Source organism: Branchiostoma belcheri, unplaced genomic scaffold (genome assembly GCF_001625305.1).
Source record: "Branchiostoma belcheri isolate BF01 breed outbred unplaced genomic scaffold, Haploidv18h27 scaffold26, whole genome shotgun sequence".
NCBI classification, from domain to species: domain Eukaryota; kingdom Metazoa; phylum Chordata; class Leptocardii; order Amphioxiformes; family Branchiostomatidae; genus Branchiostoma; species Branchiostoma belcheri.
The window spans coordinates 2216228-2239225 of NW_017803865.1; the positions used below are offsets into that span (position 1 = coordinate 2216228).

The window sequence follows — 22998 nt, forward strand, 5'->3', positions numbered from 1 at the left end:
TTTTGTACTGCATATTTTTAAACATATTTCAAGGACTTTTATTTTTCATGCGCAAGATTTTCATGTGCAACTTTTTAATGCGCAGAAAACCGGTTCCCATGAAGATGAGGGTACAATAATAGTTAAACTGTTTACAGTTAGCCAAGTGTCCATGGAACAACAATCAAGATTAATTTTTGTAATGGTGGCATATGTCTACTCCTTACCTGGTGAGTGATGCAGCTTCTACAAGCACAGTCTTGAATGACTCATTATACGCCGTAGCACCCTTTCTTCGTCCATTTTGTAGTACATCATTGCAGAGGTACATCAGATTCAGCTTTTCTGGAGGCTTAGCTGTAAACAGATAAAAATGTCATTGGAAAATAAAATACACACTCAGTCTTTTACATCAAGAAAGTACATGTAAACTAGATACCCATGATCCAACATGTTTTGCCCATTGAAAATTGGCATTAGTCAGAGAATCTATGGAAAAAATCAAATATTTATCAAAAATGAAAGGCAACATTGTCCATAGGCAATTGAATTAGTAGGACCTTTTGAATCTATGAATGATTTATTTTGTTCTAAAATTAGTAAAAAGGTTTATTACATGCTGACAGAAATGAACTGTTTCACATAGAAGCATCAACTTAACATTGAATATTTCACATTGATAAACATTTGAATAAGGGTTTTTGCATACAATCTTATGAAACAAAAGGCTGCATTTCAACAGAACATAATAATTCAATATCAAAAACAAATGCATATCTATATACAAAGCTGAAAGGTACATTGGGATCAAAGGAAAGGGGTACATTAACAATATTTTCAAAGATAAACTTTGAAAGGCAACACATTCCGAAATAGTGCATATCGGAATTATCACACTATGTTGTTGTTATCTTAAATAATATTATACAAACGACGTTTGTATAATATAATACGTCATTTTAGGGAGGTCAAACTATAAACATAATTATAGTACTACTATGGCAAAGACATGAAAACACAGCATTAATATACTGATCCGTGAAATACGTGCATCACAACTACGTCCTCTGTGCCCGGGTCAAGTTCATGTTGTACCAGGCATTATTATGTTCCGTTCCGCCCCTCAATACATTTCAGGTAAGTCACATGGTCACACAAAAACATTTCAATATCGAAAAATCTACACTCACATTTCCGAAGCTGCTTCATCCACAGCTGCACGATCTGTTGGTGGCTGCTCTTGTGGTGTACGATCCACAGAGAGAGGGTCTGGATACTGTCCATCGTGTTCTGTAGCCCAGCCAGTTTGCGCTCAAAATATTCCACGTTCAGGGACGCCATCTTGGAAATGCCTCTCCCCTCACCTTCCACAAAAATACACCTCGAAATTCAACAATCGTGGTCGTCTCGCTGTATTCAACCGGTCAAAAATAACGTCTTCGCCCTTAAGACTAAGTATATGTAGACTACATCACTGGAAACGTCTGCGAACGAGAGAAATTCGAGGGTTTTTGGAAGGAACGCCTACTCAAAGAAACAGGGACCTCCATTTTACAGCGATGTTGGTTCTGCGCATGCCTAATCCTTGTGGACTAGTCCATTTAGCCGATAGGGACGGAGGTGAACACGACGATTTTGATTTCTTGCAAAAGTAATGAATTATATTATCACAATGAAGAAATTGTATCAATTTTTCAATATTAGGTAAATAGATACTTATATTCGAACATTCGTTCACAAATCCTTGCAAGAAAAGTAGATTTCAACATATTGTACTGCTGAATCATACAGTGACAAATCGCGTGCTATGTTTCCCACATTTGCTCAATGGCGGCAACAACAGGCGGAAGTGTGGACGTCCAGCTAGAAAGTCGTACGTTCTTCCCTTGTTCAACCCTTTTGTTTGCAACATTACAATTGTAACAAGTTCAACAATTTAGTTTATCAATTTTAATAACTAGATTTGCAAGGGAACTGTGCGAACTAAGGAGATAAAGACGTGCGCTTTGAGTGCTGAATTAGTTGTGTAATGATGACCAAAATAGCTTGACTGATGTTTCAGCCCCCGAGCCGCTGTCAGATGCACAGAGGGCGAAGATTGAGCGCAACAGACAACGTGCTTTACTCTTGAGACAAGCGAGACTCTCCAGCAGACCGTATACCGACCCTTCAGACAGGCCCAGGGGGCAGGGGTAGGTGTGAAATAGTAACTAATCCCCCTCCCCGGCCCCCTTAAAAAGAAGAAGAAGAAGAAGAAAAAAGGAAATCAAAGATTTCAGCTGTCTGGGAAGTATTTGGGTTTTTTGTGAACTTCAAGTTCACCCAATTTCCTCTGTCTGACCTTCCCTAGCCCTGTATTCTGCTTGTCAATCTTTCCCAACCCATGCGCTGTCAAGTACTCCGGATCCGTCCAGACAAACAGACACACAAACCCACAGCTGAGCTACCCAAAACAATACTGATAGTACGAAAACTGTGAGCGTGCAAGAACTACATACAATTTCCATGTACATCAAATTTTTCCTGTAAATTGGCCTACATCAAGAAGGTATCATCTAAACATATGTCAAGAATGTCAAAACAGGCTGATTTACACACAGAAAAAAATGATGTACTCAAATGATAACGCTAGTGTAGTGTGCATACAGAGTTTTCATGCTGTCAGATGTAAATCAGGTCTAAAGCGTGAGTTTCCCCCCACAGTAAGTCGAAGCTGCCGGGGAGAGTGATTGACTCCGGGGCGGGGTTCCTGATTGAGGAGGATGAGGAGGGGGAGGACCCTACAGCTGACATCAAGGTGGTGCACAGACCTGGTCAGTACACGTCTCCTCATCTCTTATTGTTTTAAACTTACAACTACTTACTGAATGATCATTGTTTAAGGGAAAGTTAACACATGTAACGTTACATTCTCTTATGATGGTCAATATTTTTGATGCACAGGTTGCACACATCCTCCATCAGTCTTCTCTGTCATTATCATGTTTCCAAGTGGCTAGAATTTAAATCAGATTTGTTAAAACATAGAGACCAAAATAGAGGACATTGTATAGTTCAACTTAAGAAATTTCTGAAATCTGTTTTTTAGCACGTACCACACTGTTCTGAGTGCTTCCCATACCTGTACTCCCTACTCCCCAGGTCCCATCCTGGAGCCTGACCGTGTGGCCTGTGAGCTGTGCAGCAGTGAAATCAGCGACTCCTTCCTCTATAACAGCTTTGATGTGCCAGTGTGTGATGGGTGCAAGTAAGGGCTGTTTTACATGAAAGACATGGATCAATTTGCTTTGTGAAGTTTGTTCTGAGACTCTGACTCAATGCAGCAGTTGTGTAAACAAGATGTCTGTATCTCATGCGTGAATTCATTTACCTTTGCAGAGATTCATATTTATAATGTCTTCAGACTCAGTACCCAGTGGTTTATCCATGTTTAAAAAAGTTGAAATATTCTTGCTCCAATTGGCAGAGACATGGAGGAGAAGCACAAGTTGATCACCAAGACTGAAGCCAAGCAGCAGTTCCTGCTGAAGGACTGTGACTTTGACCAGAGAGACCCTCCCCTGAGGTGTATCATCAGGAAGAACCCACACAACCAGAGATGGGGCGACATGAAACTCTTCCTGTTATATCAGGTGTGGATATGGATGATGTGTTATACTGTACATGCATTTTAAGAACAAATCTTCCCGTGTTTTACACATGCTTTTAACTCGTATATTCTTGTACAAAAGTTATGTAAATTGCATATTGATCACTGGCACCAGATAATGATGCAGATATACTACAGCTGTGTATGTCACTCACTTAAAATATTTTATTCAGAATATTATTGGTTGTGTGCCCCCCCCCCCCCTACATAATTCCCCTTTAAAAAGGGTTTCAATGCATTCCTTCTACAGGTGAGGAAAAGAGCTCATGAGATCTGGGGTGATGATGAAGGTCTGGAGCAGGAGAAGGAAAGGAGGGAGGAAAACAAGAGACTAAAGAAACAGAAGAAGTTTGACAAGGACATCAAAGGTACAGATGTTGTGATGTCATTCTGTATCATTGTAAAACATTTACAAAAGTCATGATTGTTAGAGTTATTGTTTGCTACTGAGTTTAGTTCTTCTCCTGTGTATATCAAAATACTAAAGCTATTATCTGATCTAGAGTTGCATGAAATGAAGTTGTACTGGTATTTGTTTTTACTTGATTGTTTGTTTGTTTGTTACAACAGAGTTAAGAAAGGCAGTAAGGAGCAGTACTTGGACCAAGGACACGTCCTCTCACCAGCACGAGTTTGGACCAGAGTCGTATGATGAAGAGTCAGACATGTACAGCAAGAAATGTGCCACCTGTGGATTTGTACAGTCTTATGAGAAGATGTAGATAGCAAGGAAAGGGATATTGAATCGTCAAGTAATTAATTCACAACCGCTTGTTTAATAAGACTAAACATTTTGATGACCATCTGTCATCTTCATCAGGGCCAAGTACTTAACTAGGCAAAATATCTATTATCAAATTCAAATATGATACTCAGGTACAGACAATACTTATTGATGATGTAGATTTGACTAACCCTGCACAAATTTTAAAAGAAAATATTTACTTGAATGTGAAAATGTTCAGATTAATTTCTGCATAAAGTGATAATTTGGTAAATTAGCACGAGTATGTACATGTACATGCTTTTTTTTGGCATTCAGTAATTACAAGTTGTTGTTACAAGTTACAACTTAAATCCAGGAAAATATCAGAGGCAGATTCCAGTACAGGCGTTTGGTTACTCCTTGACAAATGCAGCTGCAGTGTCCATGGCCTCCTTAGCCTGGGCAGTGTCAGGATGGTCAGGACCGAGGAAGGACTCGAAGACTGCTGCAGCCTGCTCAAACTGGTACTTGGACCTGGCATAGTGGCTTGTGGCAAAGTAAAATGCCCCCAGGTTGTATCTGATAAAAAGAACGATAATGTTTTTTTATTTGTCACAAACAGTATAGACAGTGTTTTCCTCAAATAAAGGATATGTGATATTACTAACACTTAGGACATGTTAGTCATCATCAGTTACGAGCAGTTAGGAGGAACAAAAGGTATGGCATAAAAGACAACGAAACACAAAAAGTTGCAAAAAATTAATATATCCATATACATGTACATACTATACCTGATAATGGCCACATCCACATGATTGTTTCCGTACGCCTGTAGCATGGTGGTCAGGGCGGTCTCATATATTTCCCCGGCACGCTCGTCGTTCTTGTCGTCGTACACCAGCGCGATGCTGTTCAGCACGCCGGCCGTGCGCGGGTGACTGGCGCCGTGGATCGCGCGCACCTTACTCAGCTCCTGTAGGTAGAAACCCAGTGCCTCGTCCACGCGGCCTTGCTTATAGCAGACTTGTCCGATCTGTAAAAAAAGTGAGGGGGATAAATCAGGGTTCCAAATCCTTTTTCTCAGGTTGTCCACTGGGGAAGCTAAGCCGACCTTGCTCCCGCCCTACTCCCGACTATGGTTGGGGGAGTTTGGCAGTGTTCGGGAGGCCATGTTCGGCTATGTCAGGGGCTTAACTAAGTACAGTTTGTCTCACCTGCCCCACGATGGACGCCACATAGTGATGGTGAGGCCCCAACACGCTGGTCGCCACCTCTTTGGCCCGAAGAAGTAGCTTCTTCGCTTCCTTCTGGTCTTCCTTGAGACTCTTCACAGATCTACAAAACAGAATGAATATCTTTTTCCACTTCACTGAACACCTTTTTTCATTCTGTCATTGTATAACTTCAGACTTGAAAGTAAATGTATCCTACAAAATCACTTTAAGCTGTCTTCCACATTAATTTCTTTGAGCCCGGTCAATGTACGACCATCGTACGATCGCAAACTGAGACGTCGACATCAGTGGAATAGCTATTGTCATGATGAGTCTTGAAATATTCAGCAGTATTGTTGCGAAAAACCTTGACTTAATTATAAAATAGATCCTTGTCGGCGTATTGGTTCTGTCATAGTCATCTTCAAAATTTTACGATATCCAAATCGTACGACGAATTACCTACAACGAATGTGAGCCCGATGTTCAGAGAAAAATATGTCCGTATGAATAGGTATACTAGTACGTTATGAAACTCACGCTAGACCAAGAAGTCCTTTGACTAGATAAAGCTTCTCTTTAGGCGTGTCGAGCCTGGTCTGGCGGTCCAGGGCGTCTGTATAGAACTCTTCAGCAAGTTTTAGCTCCATCTGTCGTTCACACACGTTTCCCAGACTGTGTAGAACCTATTCAAGGTGTATTCATACACTGTGCATTACAACAAGGTGAAGTGCAATCCTGTTGGAAAGACTTGTCTTTTCGAATCAATTGTAAAGTAACTTATCTTCCTGTCTAGTGTGCATGATACCTAAAACATCATTAGGCGATATACGTTTTCGAAAACAGCACTATCGTTAATCGTCTTTGAAAACAATGCCACTTGCCCTGCTGTTTACTTATTCCTTTTTACAGCTCTATATTACACTATATACTCACATCCAGAACAGCAGTGTGCTTGCACTTGTGTCGGAAAGAGAAGTTCCTGGGGTGATACACCACCGTGCCATGTGAGTCCAGATACCGGCGCTCCAGCATTTCCAGCAGTTCCTCGTACAAAGATCTGTAATGAAGCCACGCTCGCGATAAGAATGAAGAAAAAATGCAATGCTAATTGAGGTAAAAAGAATTTTATGTTTTGATACAATGCGTTGTTTTCACACTAAAACTGTAGAGTCAGAAGTCAATGTCTCGTGCGACTTACCTTGCACTTTTCAGCAGCCCTGCTTTGACGAAGAACGCCGCCATGCTGCGAAGAAGCGCGACGCGGTCCTCCTTCTCTTGGCCGGACGATCCCTGGGGTTCTTCAGACAAGGCTTTCAGATAGTCTGCTTCTGCACGTTCGTACCCCCCGACCTGAAGGAAGTATTCTTGCTTTATCATTCAAGTATACAACAAAAGAAAACATGTACATGTACATCCTCGCCGATAAAGAGGAATATGAAGGAAAATTAAAAAGCATCCTCACATGTAAAATACCACGTGATGAGATGAATGTAAGTATTTCAAAGAAACAGACAGCATCCCATTGAAAGTTGTTCGAATGAATAAGCGTGAATGGATTATATGTACAGTGTACCTGTTGCCAGTACTTCATGAGGTTGAAGGTCCCCTCTACAGACTTCATCATCCGCTGGAAGATGCGCAGGTTGGTGATGGTTGTTCGCAGTCGGTCCATCTCCCCAGCCTTGGACAGGAGAAACGGCAGCTCGTCCACCTACATGGACACAAGGAACATTGAGAATCGCTCAATCAATCCATTGGCAATTTAGTCAATAACAGCCTGGTCCCATCCGACGTACGACCGTCGCACGATTGCAACCTGGGAACATTATTGGCATGCAAAGTGTACGACAAATGCAAGTAAACCAGCTGTTGTGGTTCCGAACTTTTAAATGCTGTATTGCTAATTGTCGCAGCGGCTGGTTCTGTCACGGTTTGCTTAGATGTCGCATGACATCAATGTCGCACGACAATCTACGACCATCATGACCGCGCCATAACTATCATTTACCCAGCATGTAGATGGTAATTATGAATAGAAATATCGCAATATCAGTCTTACAACTCTGTCATCAATCTCCCTCGTCGCGAAGTAGTCGGCCAGCTCCAGGTACTTTCGCCTCTTGTCCTCGGCAGACGGCAGGTACCGGGCCTCCACCGCCTGGCGGAGATGGTCATGGAAGAAGTTCAGGATCCCGTTCCGGTTGATCAGGTTGTCGTCCAACGAGAGGTAGAAGGGTGACCAGACAACGGACGGTACCTGTTGGACATAGATCATGTAACTGTCCATTCTATAGTAGCCCTGTTCCTTATCGTTCCAAGGTTCATCAAGAAGGCGGAACGAGACTCAAAATTATGTTAGCTTTGTGTGTCTTTAACTCATGCTCTTGCAATAACATCTATTGTGTAAATGACAGAATATATATATATATATATATATATATATATATATATATATATATATATATATATATATATATATATATATATATATATATATATATATATACAACGTAACTATGGCATCAATGGAAACATTATCGAAAATGTTTCTATGTTACAATGTAGTCGTTAACAAATGCTGCGCTTAAGTCATTGCCACACATAGACGAATAAGAGCTGCCTAACCCCCACCAACTATGGTTGGGAGTAGGACGTCGAGAGCAAGGTCGGCTCGTGTAGTTCGGCTGCGCCATCCGAATGTTTCAAAACGCTTAAACATTAGGGAGTGAAGTTGTTTTGGGGGAATGGTTTGCTGGCGGTTGGGAGTCTAATTTGGCTCAAATTCGATTTGATTTGTATCAAACTGTACTCGCGGCCTCAATCTGATCGGATTTAACCCTGGGCGAGTGGTGGTCGGGGAAGGTTATTTATAAATGTGTAAAAGGGTATGCAATTGTAGTATACATACGTCCAGAAGGGAGACCATTTCTTCCTCTGATAACCCACGATGAGAACACCAGATGGCAGACGTGGAAAGGCGAACAAGGTATTTTCTGTGGAACAGATTACATGACGCTTTGTTACGACACAAGGGCAACATAGAGGGTATATGTTACACTTGAAAGGTAACATTTGCAAAACAAAGACATAATGTTTATCTTCACATCGTGACATAGCCCAACAAACCATGTCATCTCAGAAATCACATGTTCCATTATAACCACTACCTGGTGTTGACTCCTGTCTCAAAGTCATTCTCAAGACGTTCTAAGATCTTGCCGAAGAGGACGCCGGGATTTTCTGCCTCTAGATAATGCTGTATGCGAGTGGTCACCGTCTCAAACTCACCGTACAGACGCATCTGCAAAATCAAATGAATTTTATATCTTATACGTTTTTTTTATGTTTGTGAATTGCATGAAAGCTAATGGAGTTACCCAAGTAACGTTTGTAATCGTAGTATAAATGCAGTCAATTAATTTGATTTGTTGAATACTATTTACAGGAGCATAAAAATCATGCTGACACACTTACCTCATCTAACAAGGCCTTGAGGTACAGCGGGTTGTTGGTCTGCGGCGCTTCGATGATGAGCTGTTTCTGCTCTTCCGACAGAGTTTTGGTGTACATGTCCTCCAGGTACCCCTTGATGATCGCAGACTTCTCCTCAGGTTGCAGTGGTTGCACGCGGAAAGTCTCCCATCCGCTGGCTGAGGCAGCTTCCATCGCCTGATTACCGAGGAAAAGTATATTTCGTCACTATTCCGTCCTATCATACATTTATTTATAAAGATTTATCACAGCTGTAGTAGGATTGGCATAACAGGTGACTACTATCACCATTTCCAGATGTGAACCCTGAAACCAGCTGACTGTATAGGTTGCCGCCTTAGAACCATGATTGTAACATGTGCTCAGCACAGAAAAAAGAGGGCGCTATATACACATCAGTCACAACATTGCCATGAAATTAAAACAAGACGACCACTCACCCTGCCTGGTAGGGTGGAGAGCAGCATGCTGACGCCAGGCGGCATTTCTTTCGGGATCCACAGGAGGTCATGCTCATCACCTGAATGGTTACAAATCATGTGAAAACCGTCTCTATTCTATGTTAGCCTTGAGAAGAAAAAAGGCGTTTTACCAAATAAAGGTTCTTCGCATCCAGTTCAATTCAACCAAAGAGACAGTACTAAGCCAACTACGTAAAATTGGTGACCCTTCTGTCCAGGTGTCACTTGCTACATTGTAACCATGGTGACCATGTTACAATGTAGCAGATGACATCCGAACAGAAGGGCTGGGCTATATCTGCTCTCTCGTGCTGTTGCCTAATGAAACGTCCTCACCTTCTCCGACCATCGCCGTGCCGCTGTCCAGCTGGTTGAGGGCGTCCATGACTATCAGCACCCGGCCCATCATCCCCGCCATCCGTAACCACACAGGCAGCGACCTGACCAGGTTCGTGTCGGATGTCGGCACCGCCATGGTCAGGTTAAAGAAGGCCTTTAGCTCCTCCATCAGCCTAAAACACAATGTGTAGCCTGATTAGCTGTGGTTGGGATGGTTAACGTTTACTTTATGACAGTTGCAAATATCACAAAAGTATCTTTAGTACCTTCTGACTAAGGTGACGTGGTTGGAGCTCTCAGCAGAACTGCCGATGAAGTGGACGAAGACGAACTGGTCAGGATGGGCCTGCTCGTACCGGGACACCCAGTTCGCCACCAGGGCAGACTTACCCGACCCGGACTCGCCGACCAGGACCTGTGGTGGAGAGGAGATAGGACATGTCAGTTTGCTTCATCAGATTCGGGTACTGGAGTTCTCTCTTATCAGCAACTCCCGATGTCCCAATGCAGCGTACATATTTTAATACAATTAGTTTATGCACATGTTCCATAATGTTGATTTTAGTGGTTAAATGCAACTGTCTTTGTAGTGGCATTACACGTAACAACCTCTGCAAGCGGTGTCTGCAATATGTATTTTTCAATTTTTCGTATATATATATATGGTAGTGTCTCATGAAGGAGCAATCATAGGCATTAGCTTCCGCCCTTCAACTTGCTAATGTGCGTACTCCACATAAAGAAATAATTATTTTCAAATATCTAATCAAAGATATAGCTAGTCTTCTTTATTATTTCGATCTTATACAGAATTTCTAAACCATGTTGCTTGTTCTCACCAGAGGAGCTGAGTTGTTTCCGGCCATGAACTGGTCGATCTTGTCGAAGTACTCCTGCCTGCCGATGTACACGCGCCTGCGAGCTTCAGCAAACGCCATGTGGTGCTCCTGTTCCCGCTGCATGGGTGTCAGCTCTGTTCCCGGCGGGAAGTCTTCATCCACACACCGCTGCAGGTCCTGCACAGGGGAGACAACATTGCAATTTGAGTAGCTGCATGATTATACAAAAATAGTAGAAATTTGAGATTTCAAACTTGTGGGAACTGTTTTGGTTTTTTGTGTGCTGCATGCTGCTTTCTAAATGTACTGGGACTACATTTAAATGCTTCATGGGGAACACCCAAATGGATTACTTCATGGAATGGATTATATATATAATCACTCATACAATTTTATGCGATAACTTACCCTTATATTACACGATTGTGTTTTTCATACCATGATTACACAATGCACATCCATGCCGACCTCATACCACATCCTACCACCCTCAAACCCTGTCAATCAACTGAAACCCCATTTTCGCCGAACTCACGTGCCACCCTTGCTGACAGGGATGAGATACAAACTTCCCATAGACTGAGAAGTGAGAACAAACAGCAACAGTAACAAAGTAGTAGCTGTCACCGTATGAATGATGTTTACCTCCATAATAAGGGTGCAGGCGTCCTCCGTCTCCCTGTAGTTCCTGACATTCATCCCTGCCTCTAGTACAGCATTCCGCAGTTTGTACTGGTGCTGATGGTGCCAGTCACTCTCCGACAGGAATACCTAGAAATAGTATACGATTTATGTTAGGAAGCATCTAAGACAGTCGTAACACCTGTAACCAGCCATATGAAATATGCAGGGTACATGCTCGACTATATGCCATGAATGCCATCAGTTTGAGATCCTTCATGTATGACGTAGTCGTATGAAATATGTGACAGGCCCCAAGACGAAGCGATTATCTATCTCACGTGGCCGGCATAGGGCATATGTATCTGATTGAGTAAACTTTGTTACCAAATCTTTACGTGACAAACCTGTACATCGTCAGGGCTGACTGTGCCCGTGTCTGTGACAGGGTCCCGCAGGTAGAAGAAACAGCGTTGGCGACTCTCGCCAGGATTGTTGAGTGCCGCGTGTTGTATCTCCAGCTATGGTTAAAGAACATCGTCGGAATTAGTGAAGACAAATGGTGAAAACCACAAACATCAGCAACATTCCTTATATACCATCAGTACTCAAAGCGGGAAGATAAGGGCACTTTACCCAGATGTGAAATGGGTTCCGGTACCGGTTGGGGAGTAAAAGGCGATGGAATGAAAGAGATGGGCTCCGCCTTCCAATACCGTGCCCTAGAAGAAACAGTGGACTAACAGCCAAATGCCTCAACGACCTAAACAAAGTACGCATCAGCCATTCTTACCTGTGTGACACTTGTATCAAACCGGTGATTTTCAATCCATTTCAGGTCGTCGTTGTGTTTGATGGCGTAGTCAAAACTGGCGTTCAGCAGCTTGTCTGGTTCGTCCTGTTTCTGACTCCAGCCGAACCTCTCTCCCATCATACAGATGAAGTACGGACGACAACGGTCCACCTAAGGTGAATACATGAACATGTAACGGACATCGGCAGGACATATTCGGCTATGTGTGACAGGTACTTGACAGTCTGTCCATCTGTACCGGTCCTCTAAAACTCTTCTTTTATAGATCAGTGTAACGTCAAATGACTGTATCTGTTCCTCACCTCCTTGAGACAGATGGAGATGGTCCGCCCGTCGTCAGACTGCTCCTTAGTGATGCCCCAGCGCAGGTCCACGTACGTGAAGAACACCGAACGTTCGGCGCACAGACGGTTCAGTTCACGGAACGTCTTCTTGATGAGGTATTCTCTCTCATCCTTAAAGTCCCTATTCATTGCATAAACAGAATATACATAGTTTCTTATGGTCGTGTTAAGAGTGTTGAATTGGATTAAATGCGTATATGCCAGGAAATGTCATGGCAATATCACCGTACCAGAATGTGTTTCATGGCTCTTAAAAATTACCTAAGCAAAGAGTCATTATTGCTTGAACTAACTAAAGACAGTAGCGATATAGCGTTTTCTACTTATCTTCAGGGTCATCTGTCGATACTATCTTGTCCTGAAACCATTATGCCGTCGATCTATTGAACGGGCTTAATTCAGTTTCTTACTATAATGCAATTCGGTAACTTACTTGAAGGTGCTGGAAACAAAGACTCTGATCTCTCTCTGCTTCGGCTTTTCCGACCGACGGACCTTTGAAACTGCCTTGTTTTCCCCCTGGTTAGGCTCAGCGCTGCCTATAGATAGAGCATAATCGTATCGATATATGAGACTGCATTTGTAGAAACAATGAAGATATTCAAACTGTAAGATAGTAGGGAGAAGGTCTTATCATTTATCTGCCTACAACACCAAAAAGACAAACACAAGAATTGATAAACAAATAAGGGTTACATGGCATAATCCTTCAGCTGCAAATATTAAGGACATCGTAGAAGCTAATTGTAATGAAAAGAGTAGAAAATTGAAATGTTTGCAAACCTTTCACAAATATATGACACCGCCACACACAAGTTTCTGTTTCTTTAGTTCCGAAGTGCCAGTTTTTTGTTAGTAATAACCATGTACGTTGTGCAATGCACTGTTACCAGTACATGCAAGTACCATGCAACTGCATGCTCCAACACCATCACCATCACCACCTCCACCAATACACAGGTTTATACTTTTACCTTTTGGTTTTCCACCTTGCTCCATTGACATGAGCGGGTCCTCCATTGGTTGAGCTTTGAAATCATTACGTTAAATAATGAGAATTCATACATAATCAACAAGAACATTGGTGACCGACCATCGAGATCGCCAGAGGCATAGCCATGCCCGAACAAAAATTTATTTGCAGCAAATAAAGACAAATTGATATGTGATGGCTACGAAAATTACAAAATTTCAGAGTATTCTCTAATTGTAGATGTGTTAGTTTCCAGATGTAGAGGGCATTTTGAGATATGAATCTTACACCTACATTGTAAAGTCTGTTTTAAAACATGCTGTAGATACGTTCGTTGGAAGTCTGTGCCGACCCCCGTCCGGTGAGTATTTAACCAATTTAGGTAACTTTCATGCTATTTGTTACCTTCGTTGTCGTCCTGTGACCAAAGTTGGGCATTTTCCGTCAGCACCTTCTGCACGACCTTCTCCCTGACAGCCGCCTGCTGGCTCCTCTCCTCTTCCGTCACGTTCTCCGGAATGACATCAGCAAACGCGTCATCTTCCGCCGGGGTCGCTTCTCTTCTCACCCGCACGGTGGCGCTGGACATCCGGGCTCCGTAATGACCTCCCCAGTGCTTGTCATCTTTACCTGTTGAACACGAGTAAAAGGAAATTGACCATAACTATTTATCAATAAACATTGTAGATAGAGTTTTAATTGCATATGACTATGAGTATCGGGAAGCTTTAAATTAACAAAGAAGGGGACCTTTTTTTTTTTTTTCAAATTACAAAGAGGTAGGCACATATTGCATCCCCAAGCTTGGTAGAGTCTGCCTCACCCCCATCCCCAAGGACGACCCACGTACCTGACGATTGAATGCCGACAAGTCTGACTCCCGTCCCGTAGTCGGTAAATGCGACCTTCTCCTCGTGCCACTGTCCTGAGTACAGGTTACCCTTCTCTCCGCTCTTATACCTGGCAAACATCGCAACGTATATGTGTTAGCGTGGATAGTCTACAGCTGAATCATTTTGTATTATCTATCATTGCATGTTTTACATTGCATGCCAACGTATAGTTATCTTCAGGGGCAGGCTTTTGCGATGCGGTCACATTCGTCGTAGGTCGTCGTACGATTTTCAAGCAGGTTGTGACATCACTAACGGCCTACAAGTATGTAAGACAGTCTTTTCCGTAGAACAGAATAGCTAAATTTGGACACATCCATAGCTTTCCAAAGAATGTCCTCAGTTTTGCAATCGTACGACGATGCCACGATGCATGGCATCTGATCTGGCAGTATCTTACTGTGAAATGTGCATATTAACTGTCCAGTCCAGTCGGTGGGGTGGGTCATTGACCTTTCATTACCTTTTGATGACCTCTCCGTCATACGTCATCAGCGTGACCTCTAGCGTGTAGAAGCCTCCTCCACAGACGCCCTGTGTGTACCACTCCGACACCTGCGGGGAATGGCGAATGTTCACTGACTACTTAGAAAACTATTCCTACTATTTCTAAAATCAAACCTGTATCCGTCATACCATGTCAGCGGTAATTCATCCCGATGACAATAGGCATGACTGACAGGCAAAACATCCTCTCATTTAGTGCCTAACTCCTAAGTACTGTTTTTGCTAAATCTCTGTCGTCAGTCATAGCTGTTAATACCTGGATTTCTGGAGACGTGTCCAGATGTTCCTCGGAGAACGTCTTAGTCAGATCCACCTCCTGGTACTTCGTACAGCGCATATGTGACGTCACAAAACCTAAAAAAACGAAAATGTGACAAATACGTCATTTTATCCCTTTTCTCCGACGCCATAGTTACACCTCCGACCTTGTGTCATCTTAATTATTCAATGCCGTCATACCCACTTTCGTCCGCACACAAATACATGTCCATTTGTGCTGCATGTGATACACATAAGATGCTGACATACATTTTTCCGTTCCATGTCCTCCCTCGATGACGTTCCAGTCCCCACCGATGTTCCAGTGAGACATGTTCCCCAGCTGGAAAGGCAGACAAGGTCAATGTCTAAGGTCACAACAAAGATACTTCCATTTTGCAAGTTCAAAAAGAAATCGTTGCATGGAAAATGACAACGATCGAAGTGGAGGTTACGAGGAGTTAATGGGAAAATTGTGGTAAAATTCATTTTTGAATCAATCTTGGAATCCTGCCGTCCCTCTGACGTACCTGTCCGCTGGCGTTGTCCAGGAGATTTGAGGACCAGCCGGCAATCTGCATCTTCTTCTTCTCCAGGCTGTCCGGCAGGGGCGTGGCCTCCAGACCCAGCTGAGAAACATACCGTTTCATTTTATACATGCCGGAGATGGAGAACAGTTGTGGAGGATTGCCATGCCAGGTACGTGACTATCACCTTAGTAGAAGACCGGACTTTAAGGTTTAAACGACTCCTATAGATGCCCCTTCCCTCATCTCAATATGCAAAAGCAACCCAGTGGCAACAGGACTCGTACATTGTACTAGTACATTTGCAATCTCACCTTCACTCTCTCCTGCTGTTCTCTCCTTATGTCATCAGGTGATTGTTCCGGCTCGACGTACGAGGCGTCACAGATGGAGAAGCCGCAGAGGAAGGAGGGGTACGCCGTGAACTCCAGGGTCCCGCCGGACACAGTCACGGGGACGGAGAACGTGTGTGCTGTGTAGCCTGGAGAGGCCTCCGTCTTCTCTGGTTTGAAATTCACTCTTTTCGTCTACAGATGATGGGGAAGATAGCAGTCAGACGACAGGTAATAACACGATTAGTCCTGTTCACAATGCGCTGTATACTAAAACCCGAAGCCATACGCTGGGTGGTAAAAATACAGTTATGCTACACATTAGCCGACGTTAGACACTTCTTCACAATTTCGTAATAGTAACTTCTTCATACGCTCGTCCAAGTAAATGTTGCCAATTTCTTAGTCGATTAATTGAAGCCATAATATGACGTCCGCTGCCCAGCCAAGAAACTACCGTCTGTAACGATACCGTATCGTTACAGACGGTAGTTTCTTGGCTGGGCAGCGGCTGCGAAATAGACCACTGCTTTGACGATACTACCGTAGTAAAAGAATAAACAAACAAACAAACAAACAAACAAACAAGCGCATACATTTCCATTGATGATGATATTGCCTCCTCCTCCCACGTAGTGAAGGGTCAGGGTGTGTTTTCCGTCCGGTAAGTCCGGGACCTACAGGAGTAAACAAATAATGGGTGTTGTTCTTCTGAAGCATCTCATTTGTACATCAGTACATCTGAGCCAAGGGAATTCCCCTCGAAGTAATTAAAACCAAGCAAATAAAAAGCGCCAAATCAAAGCACACTTGTGTTTGTAAAAAAAAATCACTCGTAAGTAGGCATTTCTAAACAGTTCTCCCTTACGTTGTAGGTGACCCTGTTTTCGTCCTCGGTCTGTGCGCTGTGGTTGCGGGCAGTCCCGTAGATGAAACCGTCGTAAGTTCCACACAGCAGCTGAGGCATGGCGCTGGTGTGTTTGACGAGTCCTAGAGTTTTAGACTGCGGGCCTGGAAACGTTTAGGGTGCATGCAAGAGGTTAAATGTTACAATCTGCTTGTGATATCTTCATCAGTTATGATTACTTGATTAGCTGCATTATAAATACATTTATTCCAAAATTAACAAAATATCCTCATCTTGAAAAAAGGAACAAGTAGCTAAATTTTGTGAAAGATCTGATACCATTGAGAGGAAAGATAGGGATATGGTCAGGAATCTAGTACCTTACACATTTCTAAGGAGCTCATTATATTCATTCATTCATTATAGTGATATTCTTACGTGCTTTACAATCACACCAGGACGTGCTCACAATCTAAGGGTAGCCTGCCCGCCGTACTTTGTTTTACGTTTAATTGAGAAAGAAACCCTGGTTCACCTGTGTCGTAGTTGTGGTACAGACGATGTTCGCTCAGGTAGACGATGTTGTTCAGGGCCTGGTAGGACGGGCCGGCGGTGTTCAGGGCGAACAGTACACCCCTGGGCTGGATCACGTGTTGGTACGGAGAGCCCTCCAGCTCGAGTAGACAGTTCTTCATATCTTTCGGATGACAGACGAAACCACAAAACATCATAAACATTCGACAAATCAATATCATATCTCCATTCAAAGTATACCTGCGTTATACGCTATTTTGTTAGATTGATTGTAACGCAAAATTAAAAGCACCACTCTTCAAAGTCAACGTTGGGAAAATAACTTTTGCATAAGATACATTTCTTTTTTACTTCCCTATATTAGTCCTTATTAGTCACAATCTTTGACTTCAATATTTGTAACAAACTATCTCATGGAAAACTCACCAGGATCAGTCCGAATGGCAAACACCCTGACCAGCCGTAGTCCCGGCGTGGTCTCGTCTTGTGCCCACCGCCTGGCGAACGCCATCCTTCCCGCCGCCACAGACACCAGCTCCGGGGCCGCCATCACGGCAACCGTTCTCTCGTTTACCTTGATGACGATATCTGAAGGAGCTGTCACCCAACCGCGGATCCCGTTACTGTCCACTGACACAACTCCACAGACAGGACTGCTGTCATTGGTTGCTAGGCAGCTATCTTGGTGGCAACGACCTTTGGGGTTTTGTTCGTCGTCAGCGAGGTTAGAGAAGAAGGCGTACCGACAGGGAAGAGGGGGACCTTCCACTACAAGTTTCCCGTTGGCTATGGCGAATGTCCATTGATCCGCCGATTCAGGCGCTCCTTTTCCCGAGCTGCCTGCTACAAACGCAGCTTCCACTGACTGGATCCCCTGTGTACTGATGGTCAGGACGTATAAAGAGGCAGTGGTGGCGGTCTCAGTTCCACTGCTACTGGAGCAGAGGACCATAGCCGTCCCACAATCCCGACACTCCGGCAGCAGGACCGTCTGGGAGTCTCCTCGGTAAGCCTGAGTGTGCCGAACCTTCGCCACCCTGTCCTGACCGGTTGGCACGAACGTGTCCCGGTTGTGGAATAGAGCGTACCGGCTGCTCATGGGTCCCGCTGCCTGCAGCACTCCCGAGCCGTCCACCGAGAACTTCCACAGGTCCTCCCCGTGGTCGAACAGCTTCTTCGTCCGGAAGGCGTTGTTGTCAAATCCCGAGCTTATCACGTACACACAGGATACAACCTGGGGACATGGGCAAGCAGTTTATTCTGTAGTACAGAAGACAGATTTTAGCTAATATATGCAGAGTGTGTGTTGTCTCCGTCATGTACAGACCAGATACTTAGATTAATATCTGTCAGGAGACGTCGACACAACAGAAAGACATGAACTTTCTTCAACAAGGCCGGCATATTGATTGATAAAAAAATCCACTAATGATGGTAATATTATCTTGCCACTGGAGAAGACAAAAAAATCTTAATAGTGTGGGACTCAAGTTTCGGCCTCAGATGCCACATCGTACCCCTATGAATGAGGACACTGACAGTACTCTTCGACTGCGAAGGACTAACAAGTCTATTCATATAGTACTTTTGTATAATAACATCGTAACAAGAAATAAACCAGTATTATTTTACCTTGGCAGTATCGACGCCAGGGACCACCCCCCTGCACATGAGAATGGACGTGCCCCCTCCGCTCCCGCCGTTGACGTTGAGGCGGAGTTTGCAGGTCTCTCCCTCCTCCTCCGGCCCGTCCGTCACCACACCCACACCGCCGTGCCCCCAGCGGGAGTCGTTAGACAGCAGACAGGCAAAGTTCGTCCCGAAAAGACAGTCCACCAGGAGTCTGGGATAGACAAAGTTCGAAATATGCAAATATGATATGAGTATTAATTTCCGTTAATAATTTCATCAGGTTGGTGAATGGTATATATAATAGCAAAGTTATTCATTCACAAATGGACACTTGTCTAACAAGAGCCGACGTTTAGATGGCCGTCTGTCATCTTTATCAGCGTTGGATGTACGTTCGTATCAAATTTCGCCTGGAAGACTTCTTACAAATCTAAGCATTCTCAAAGCTAGTTACATGTATTTCCTCTCAGTACCCTTACCTGCCGTCCTCGTCTGTCTTGATGCCGTTTTCTGCTCCAAAATGGCCGCCATGGCTCTTGACCAACGACGTCGCCTCGACATGGTTACAGTCGAAACCGGAACGGAGAAGGAATATCTATAGAAATCGGAAATGATAACAACAGAACATAATATGATGCTACTGTATCAATATTAACTACAATATCAATATTTCTTAGTCTGTTAGTATATTTACGCCTAATAGCCACTGCCTTGGTCTCCTACGGCGTGATCACATACACACACACACACACAGTAGGTATTTGTATCATTTTGATGCAGTAGCATTTTCAAGCAGCCTGCGATAGAACTAGCTACGTATCATTGATCTAAGACAGCCTCTTCCGTAACATGTCTGGATTTTCTCCAGGGCACATAGCTGTGATCGTCTGACGCGTCGACGTATATGACTTGGTCTTGATAATGAACTTTATTACATATTCATAATGCCGTGGTTGTTTTCTTTCATTGTTTAATCCAATCCCAGATTATCCGTACTCGTAGTCTGACAACAGTATTAACGACAAACCTACCTCCGTAGTTGAGTTGTCCTTGTTGTTGTAGCTACATGACAGTAACAGGAGAGACGCACACCCTCCGTACCCGGCGTTCACGTTAAAGTCCAGGCTACAGAAGCACCTGATGGGCCACTTGGCGCTGTTTCTCGACCTGATACAGGCGATGTCGGCTACATGTGACGGCAAAACACCACGTTACATTTAATATACTTTTAGGATTGTATTATGATCATTTTCTACGTGCAAATTCAAGTTCAGTTAATACGTAATTTCCAGCCATAGATCCTAGAGTGCGGTAAATATAATAGATGAATTAACTAAGACCATTATTGTGCATATACGATATTCACTGGGTTAAGTACAGGTCAGAAGCAATGACTATCTTGTATACACATGTAGGTGATTACACCAAGGAGCTATGAAAGCTACACGCATAACACATGTTTATTTTAACAAAGGCTTTAAGCATAACACACTTCCACCTCACCGGTTCAAGTTTAATGTTTACTTTATTTGTATGGTGTGGAAAAAAAACTTACCTGGCCGTTTGATTTCTGTCAGATCCGGAAGGTCAACTCCAGTAGAGAAATCGTTCTGTGACGTCACTGCCGCCTCGGTAGTCTTCACACGAGGGTTCACCTCTGCCGTGGACTTTTGATGGCCGTCTGTGTGGTCTTGTTTATGAGTTTTAGAGGAGAGATTATACGTGCCGTTCATTGGCAGGTTGTTGTCCGCCTTGCCGTTGTTTATCGGCGTTTCTGGTTGTTGCTGGTTTGCCCGTGGTGTGAGGTGTGGTGGTGGGGCGGGGCCATGAGAGGTGCCGCAACCCATGTTCGTCTAGTCACTGCAATGATAAAAATTAACCTTGAAGGTCCTTTTCTTGCCATCAACTTTCTTTTCGGTTATATAATGTCTGAATGGCTCAAGATAGAACCACCAAACTTGATGACTTTTCCAAGATTTTGTCTGTTAACAATTTCATTAAAGTGGTTTTAATGTAATTACGTAATTTATTTGATGACAGATATACTAGTATGTTACAAAATTCTAGTGCATTATCCATATTGAAATTGTGATGGCCATACAATGAGTAGTTTTGGGAGTAACATTGGGCCGGCCTCAATGTGTCTCTATGTGCAGCATTCACTAACATGCCACGGACCTTTGACTGACTTCAATACCGGTAACCCAGGCTCTCACAAAGCGCGTTAGGAACGACAAATACCTAATGAAAGAGTCACCTCACGCACAAAGCAGGGGTGGGGAGTAATGTTTTCTCTCCTGCCTCAAGTGTTGGTTTAATAATCGGAAATCAAATAGAGAGCCTTGTAGTGACTTAATATGTAATGCATGATTACAGCACAAATATTACCCGCCCTAAAGGAGAAATAAATACTCTACTTGAAACGGTATTTGTAGATAATAGAAATCTTACAAAATAATGTACCGATTAATTGTTATGTCACTTTGGGTTCTTTTTCTCACAGCCAGCTGACATGCCTGTCTCTAACATGATTGTATAGTCAACCATGCGTGCAGACACAAAGAAGCACTAATAAGCCAGAGGTCCCCAGGGTAATTACCCGTGAAGACGAGTTCCGTTACTTGGTAACGCGTAAACAATGACAGTAGTTATCCGCACAAACGTCACAATCCGCCATATTGAAAACACTGCCTATAACCAGGAGGTTGATATTCGGGAGCCTATAACCTCCTTGCTATAACCTTTACAGTCCTGTTACCGTAGATACCATTCCAATTTACCATGTTTTAGCACAGGTATACGCTTATACTAGATAATGATTTCTGGACACAATGACTAACAATACTTGGCCTTGAAGAATTCGCTTCAGATTACCGACAGAAACACTGTGTACTCGTACGCGCCTGTTGACATGGTAGGAACTCGCTGTATTAGACTCAAACGTTCATTTCGTCCGTTTTGTTAAGCCATGTTTACTGAAGAACATTTTATGTTGTCTGCCCCAGCCCTAGATTCAACATTGTTTCATTTGTATTTTAAAATTGTACATTACAGATCGCAACGTCGTTCACTGACTCTAGTGCGGTATTGTGTAGGTATTGATACTGCCAACTGGTGGCGATATTAAATCATAAAGTATTGATAAAATCATCTAGAAATGTGGTGAAAGAAAGAGAAAATGACATGTATCAAACCATTTCTTACACGTAGATACCAACCTGTTTAGCTTCCCGACTGTCAGAAACCCGTTGTTTATGCCGACAACACCCCTGTTGTTTTTAGTATAAACCCTCGATGGTTACTCGCTTGCCATATCCACCGGTTTGATTGCGAGCACTTGTCTCGATAATTTATTGTATTGACCTAATTCTATACAAATATTCACCTACCAATCGTTACAGTCCGTATTTCGTGCTTGTCACCGCCTGAGCCCCAGTCCCGACATGTTGTACACATGTATGCAGGTCGGTGAACAATGACCTCGCTGGATTACATGGGCGGGGCAACAACGTTAACACGTCAGACACAAAGCACGCACAGGTAAAACATCTGTACAAGTCCCGGACGGATGTCAGAGGGCAAGGCTTGCACAGCAATAAGCCTCCAAACAGGAGTCAGGGCACGTCTTGTAGACTGATAACGTCCAGTAATTTTTAGATCGTCATTTGAACTTTGAACATTATTTTGTAGAATAATATATTGTATGCTGAGAACTGAGCCAAGTCATAGTATTTTGAAACTGAGTGACAGAAGTAGTACGTCCAGTATTGTTTACTTTTTTTAAAATGGTGCAGTGTTCTGAAGCAATTTACCATTACAACAAGTAAAAAAAACCTGCTCAAAATGATAAACAGGACGATACAAAACGTCAATATCCAAACATCTTCTGGAGGCTGTTGTGCAGGCTATACCACAGTGTTATCACGTGGTAAGAATTAACCCAAATATATAAGCCTTGTAATAATCGTATTACCGGTATACCGCTCGGTTTAGTGAAAATGACAGGATCATCGTTGACACTAGCTACCTTT

At 43.2% G+C, this 22998-nt stretch overlaps 3 protein-coding genes across 7 annotated transcripts; 1 reads left to right on the forward strand and 2 right to left on the reverse strand.

Moving 5' to 3' along the window:
- Positions 1-166: 166 nt before the first annotated feature.
- LOC109471976 (regulation of nuclear pre-mRNA domain-containing protein 1A-like) lies at positions 167-1548 on the reverse strand. The gene is made up of 2 exons (XM_019771528.1): positions 1170-1548; positions 167-336 (listed from the first exon to the last, which is right to left on the reverse strand). Exons 1-2 carry the CDS (start codon positions 1318-1320, stop codon positions 203-205), a joined length of 285 nt encoding a protein of 94 aa, XP_019627087.1. The 5' UTR covers positions 1321-1548; the 3' UTR covers positions 167-202.
- A 178-nt stretch (positions 1549-1726) lies between these two features.
- LOC109471982 (DNA repair protein complementing XP-A cells homolog) lies at positions 1727-4580 on the forward strand. The gene is made up of 7 exons (XM_019771534.1): positions 1727-1852; positions 2042-2171; positions 2683-2792; positions 3121-3226; positions 3446-3611; positions 3879-3996; positions 4199-4580. Exons 1-7 carry the CDS (start codon positions 1807-1809, stop codon positions 4348-4350), a joined length of 828 nt encoding a protein of 275 aa, XP_019627093.1. The 5' UTR covers positions 1727-1806; the 3' UTR covers positions 4351-4580.
- Positions 4581-4653: 73 nt separating this feature from the next.
- LOC109471895 lies at positions 4654-22519 on the reverse strand. 5 transcript variants are annotated; one of them, XM_019771331.1, is made up of 37 exons: positions 22357-22519; positions 20523-20827; positions 19999-20153; positions 19447-19562; positions 18968-19178; positions 17762-18569; positions 17337-17498; positions 16823-16965; positions 16551-16631; positions 15937-16149; positions 15626-15724; positions 15366-15438; positions 15094-15191; positions 14794-14885; positions 14288-14397; positions 13843-14067; positions 13439-13492; positions 12898-13003; positions 12423-12585; positions 12100-12270; positions 11714-11827; positions 11331-11456; positions 10686-10862; positions 10113-10261; positions 9844-10019; positions 9487-9566; positions 9029-9223; positions 8722-8855; positions 8463-8547; positions 7614-7811; positions 7128-7265; positions 6753-6904; positions 6488-6611; positions 6092-6237; positions 5552-5672; positions 5124-5370; positions 4654-4913 (listed from the first exon to the last, which is right to left on the reverse strand). In XM_019771331.1, the coding sequence occupies exons 2-37, from the start codon at positions 20812-20814 to the stop codon at positions 4687-4689; spliced, it is 5961 nt and encodes a 1986-aa protein (XP_019626890.1). In that variant the 5' UTR covers positions 20815-20827; positions 22357-22519; the 3' UTR covers positions 4654-4686. The 5 variants fall into 5 exon arrangements, with proteins under 5 accessions (XP_019626890.1, XP_019626891.1, XP_019626892.1 ...); XM_019771332.1 differs by lacking the exon at positions 22357-22519 and adding an exon at positions 22186-22314; XM_019771335.1 differs by having other exon boundaries at positions 4722-4913; positions 5129-5370.
- Between the last annotated feature and the right edge of the window lie 479 nt (positions 22520-22998).

Bases quoted from the DNA above. Each gene is read 5' to 3' on its own strand.
- LOC109471895 (XM_019771331.1), bottom strand. From the start codon at position 20,814: ATGGGTTGCGGCACCTCTCATGGCCCCGCCCCACCACCACACCTCACA. The intron at 19,179-19,446 runs GTAAGGGTACTG...TGTCTATCCCAG, and splicing joins AAGACAGACGAGGACGGCAG to ACTCCTGGTGGACTGTCTTT. The intron at 11,828-12,099 runs GTAAGAATGGCT...CTTTAACCATAG, and splicing joins TTGATACAAGTGTCACACAG to CTGGAGATACAACACGCGGC.
- LOC109471982 (XM_019771534.1), top strand. From the start codon at position 1,807: ATGGCGGCAACAACAGGCGGAAGTGTGGACGTCCAGCTAGAAAGTC. The intron at 3,227-3,445 runs GTAAGGGCTGTT...TCCAATTGGCAG, and splicing joins CCAGTGTGTGATGGGTGCAA to AGACATGGAGGAGAAGCACA. The intron at 3,612-3,878 runs GTGTGGATATGG...TTCCTTCTACAG, and splicing joins AACTCTTCCTGTTATATCAG to GTGAGGAAAAGAGCTCATGA.
- LOC109471976 (XM_019771528.1), bottom strand. From the start codon at position 1,320: ATGGCGTCCCTGAACGTGGAATATTTTGAGCGCAAACTGGCTGGGCTA. The intron at 337-1,169 runs GTGAGTGTAGAT...ATCTGTTTACAG, and splicing joins GATGAAGCAGCTTCGGAAAT to CTAAGCCTCCAGAAAAGCTG.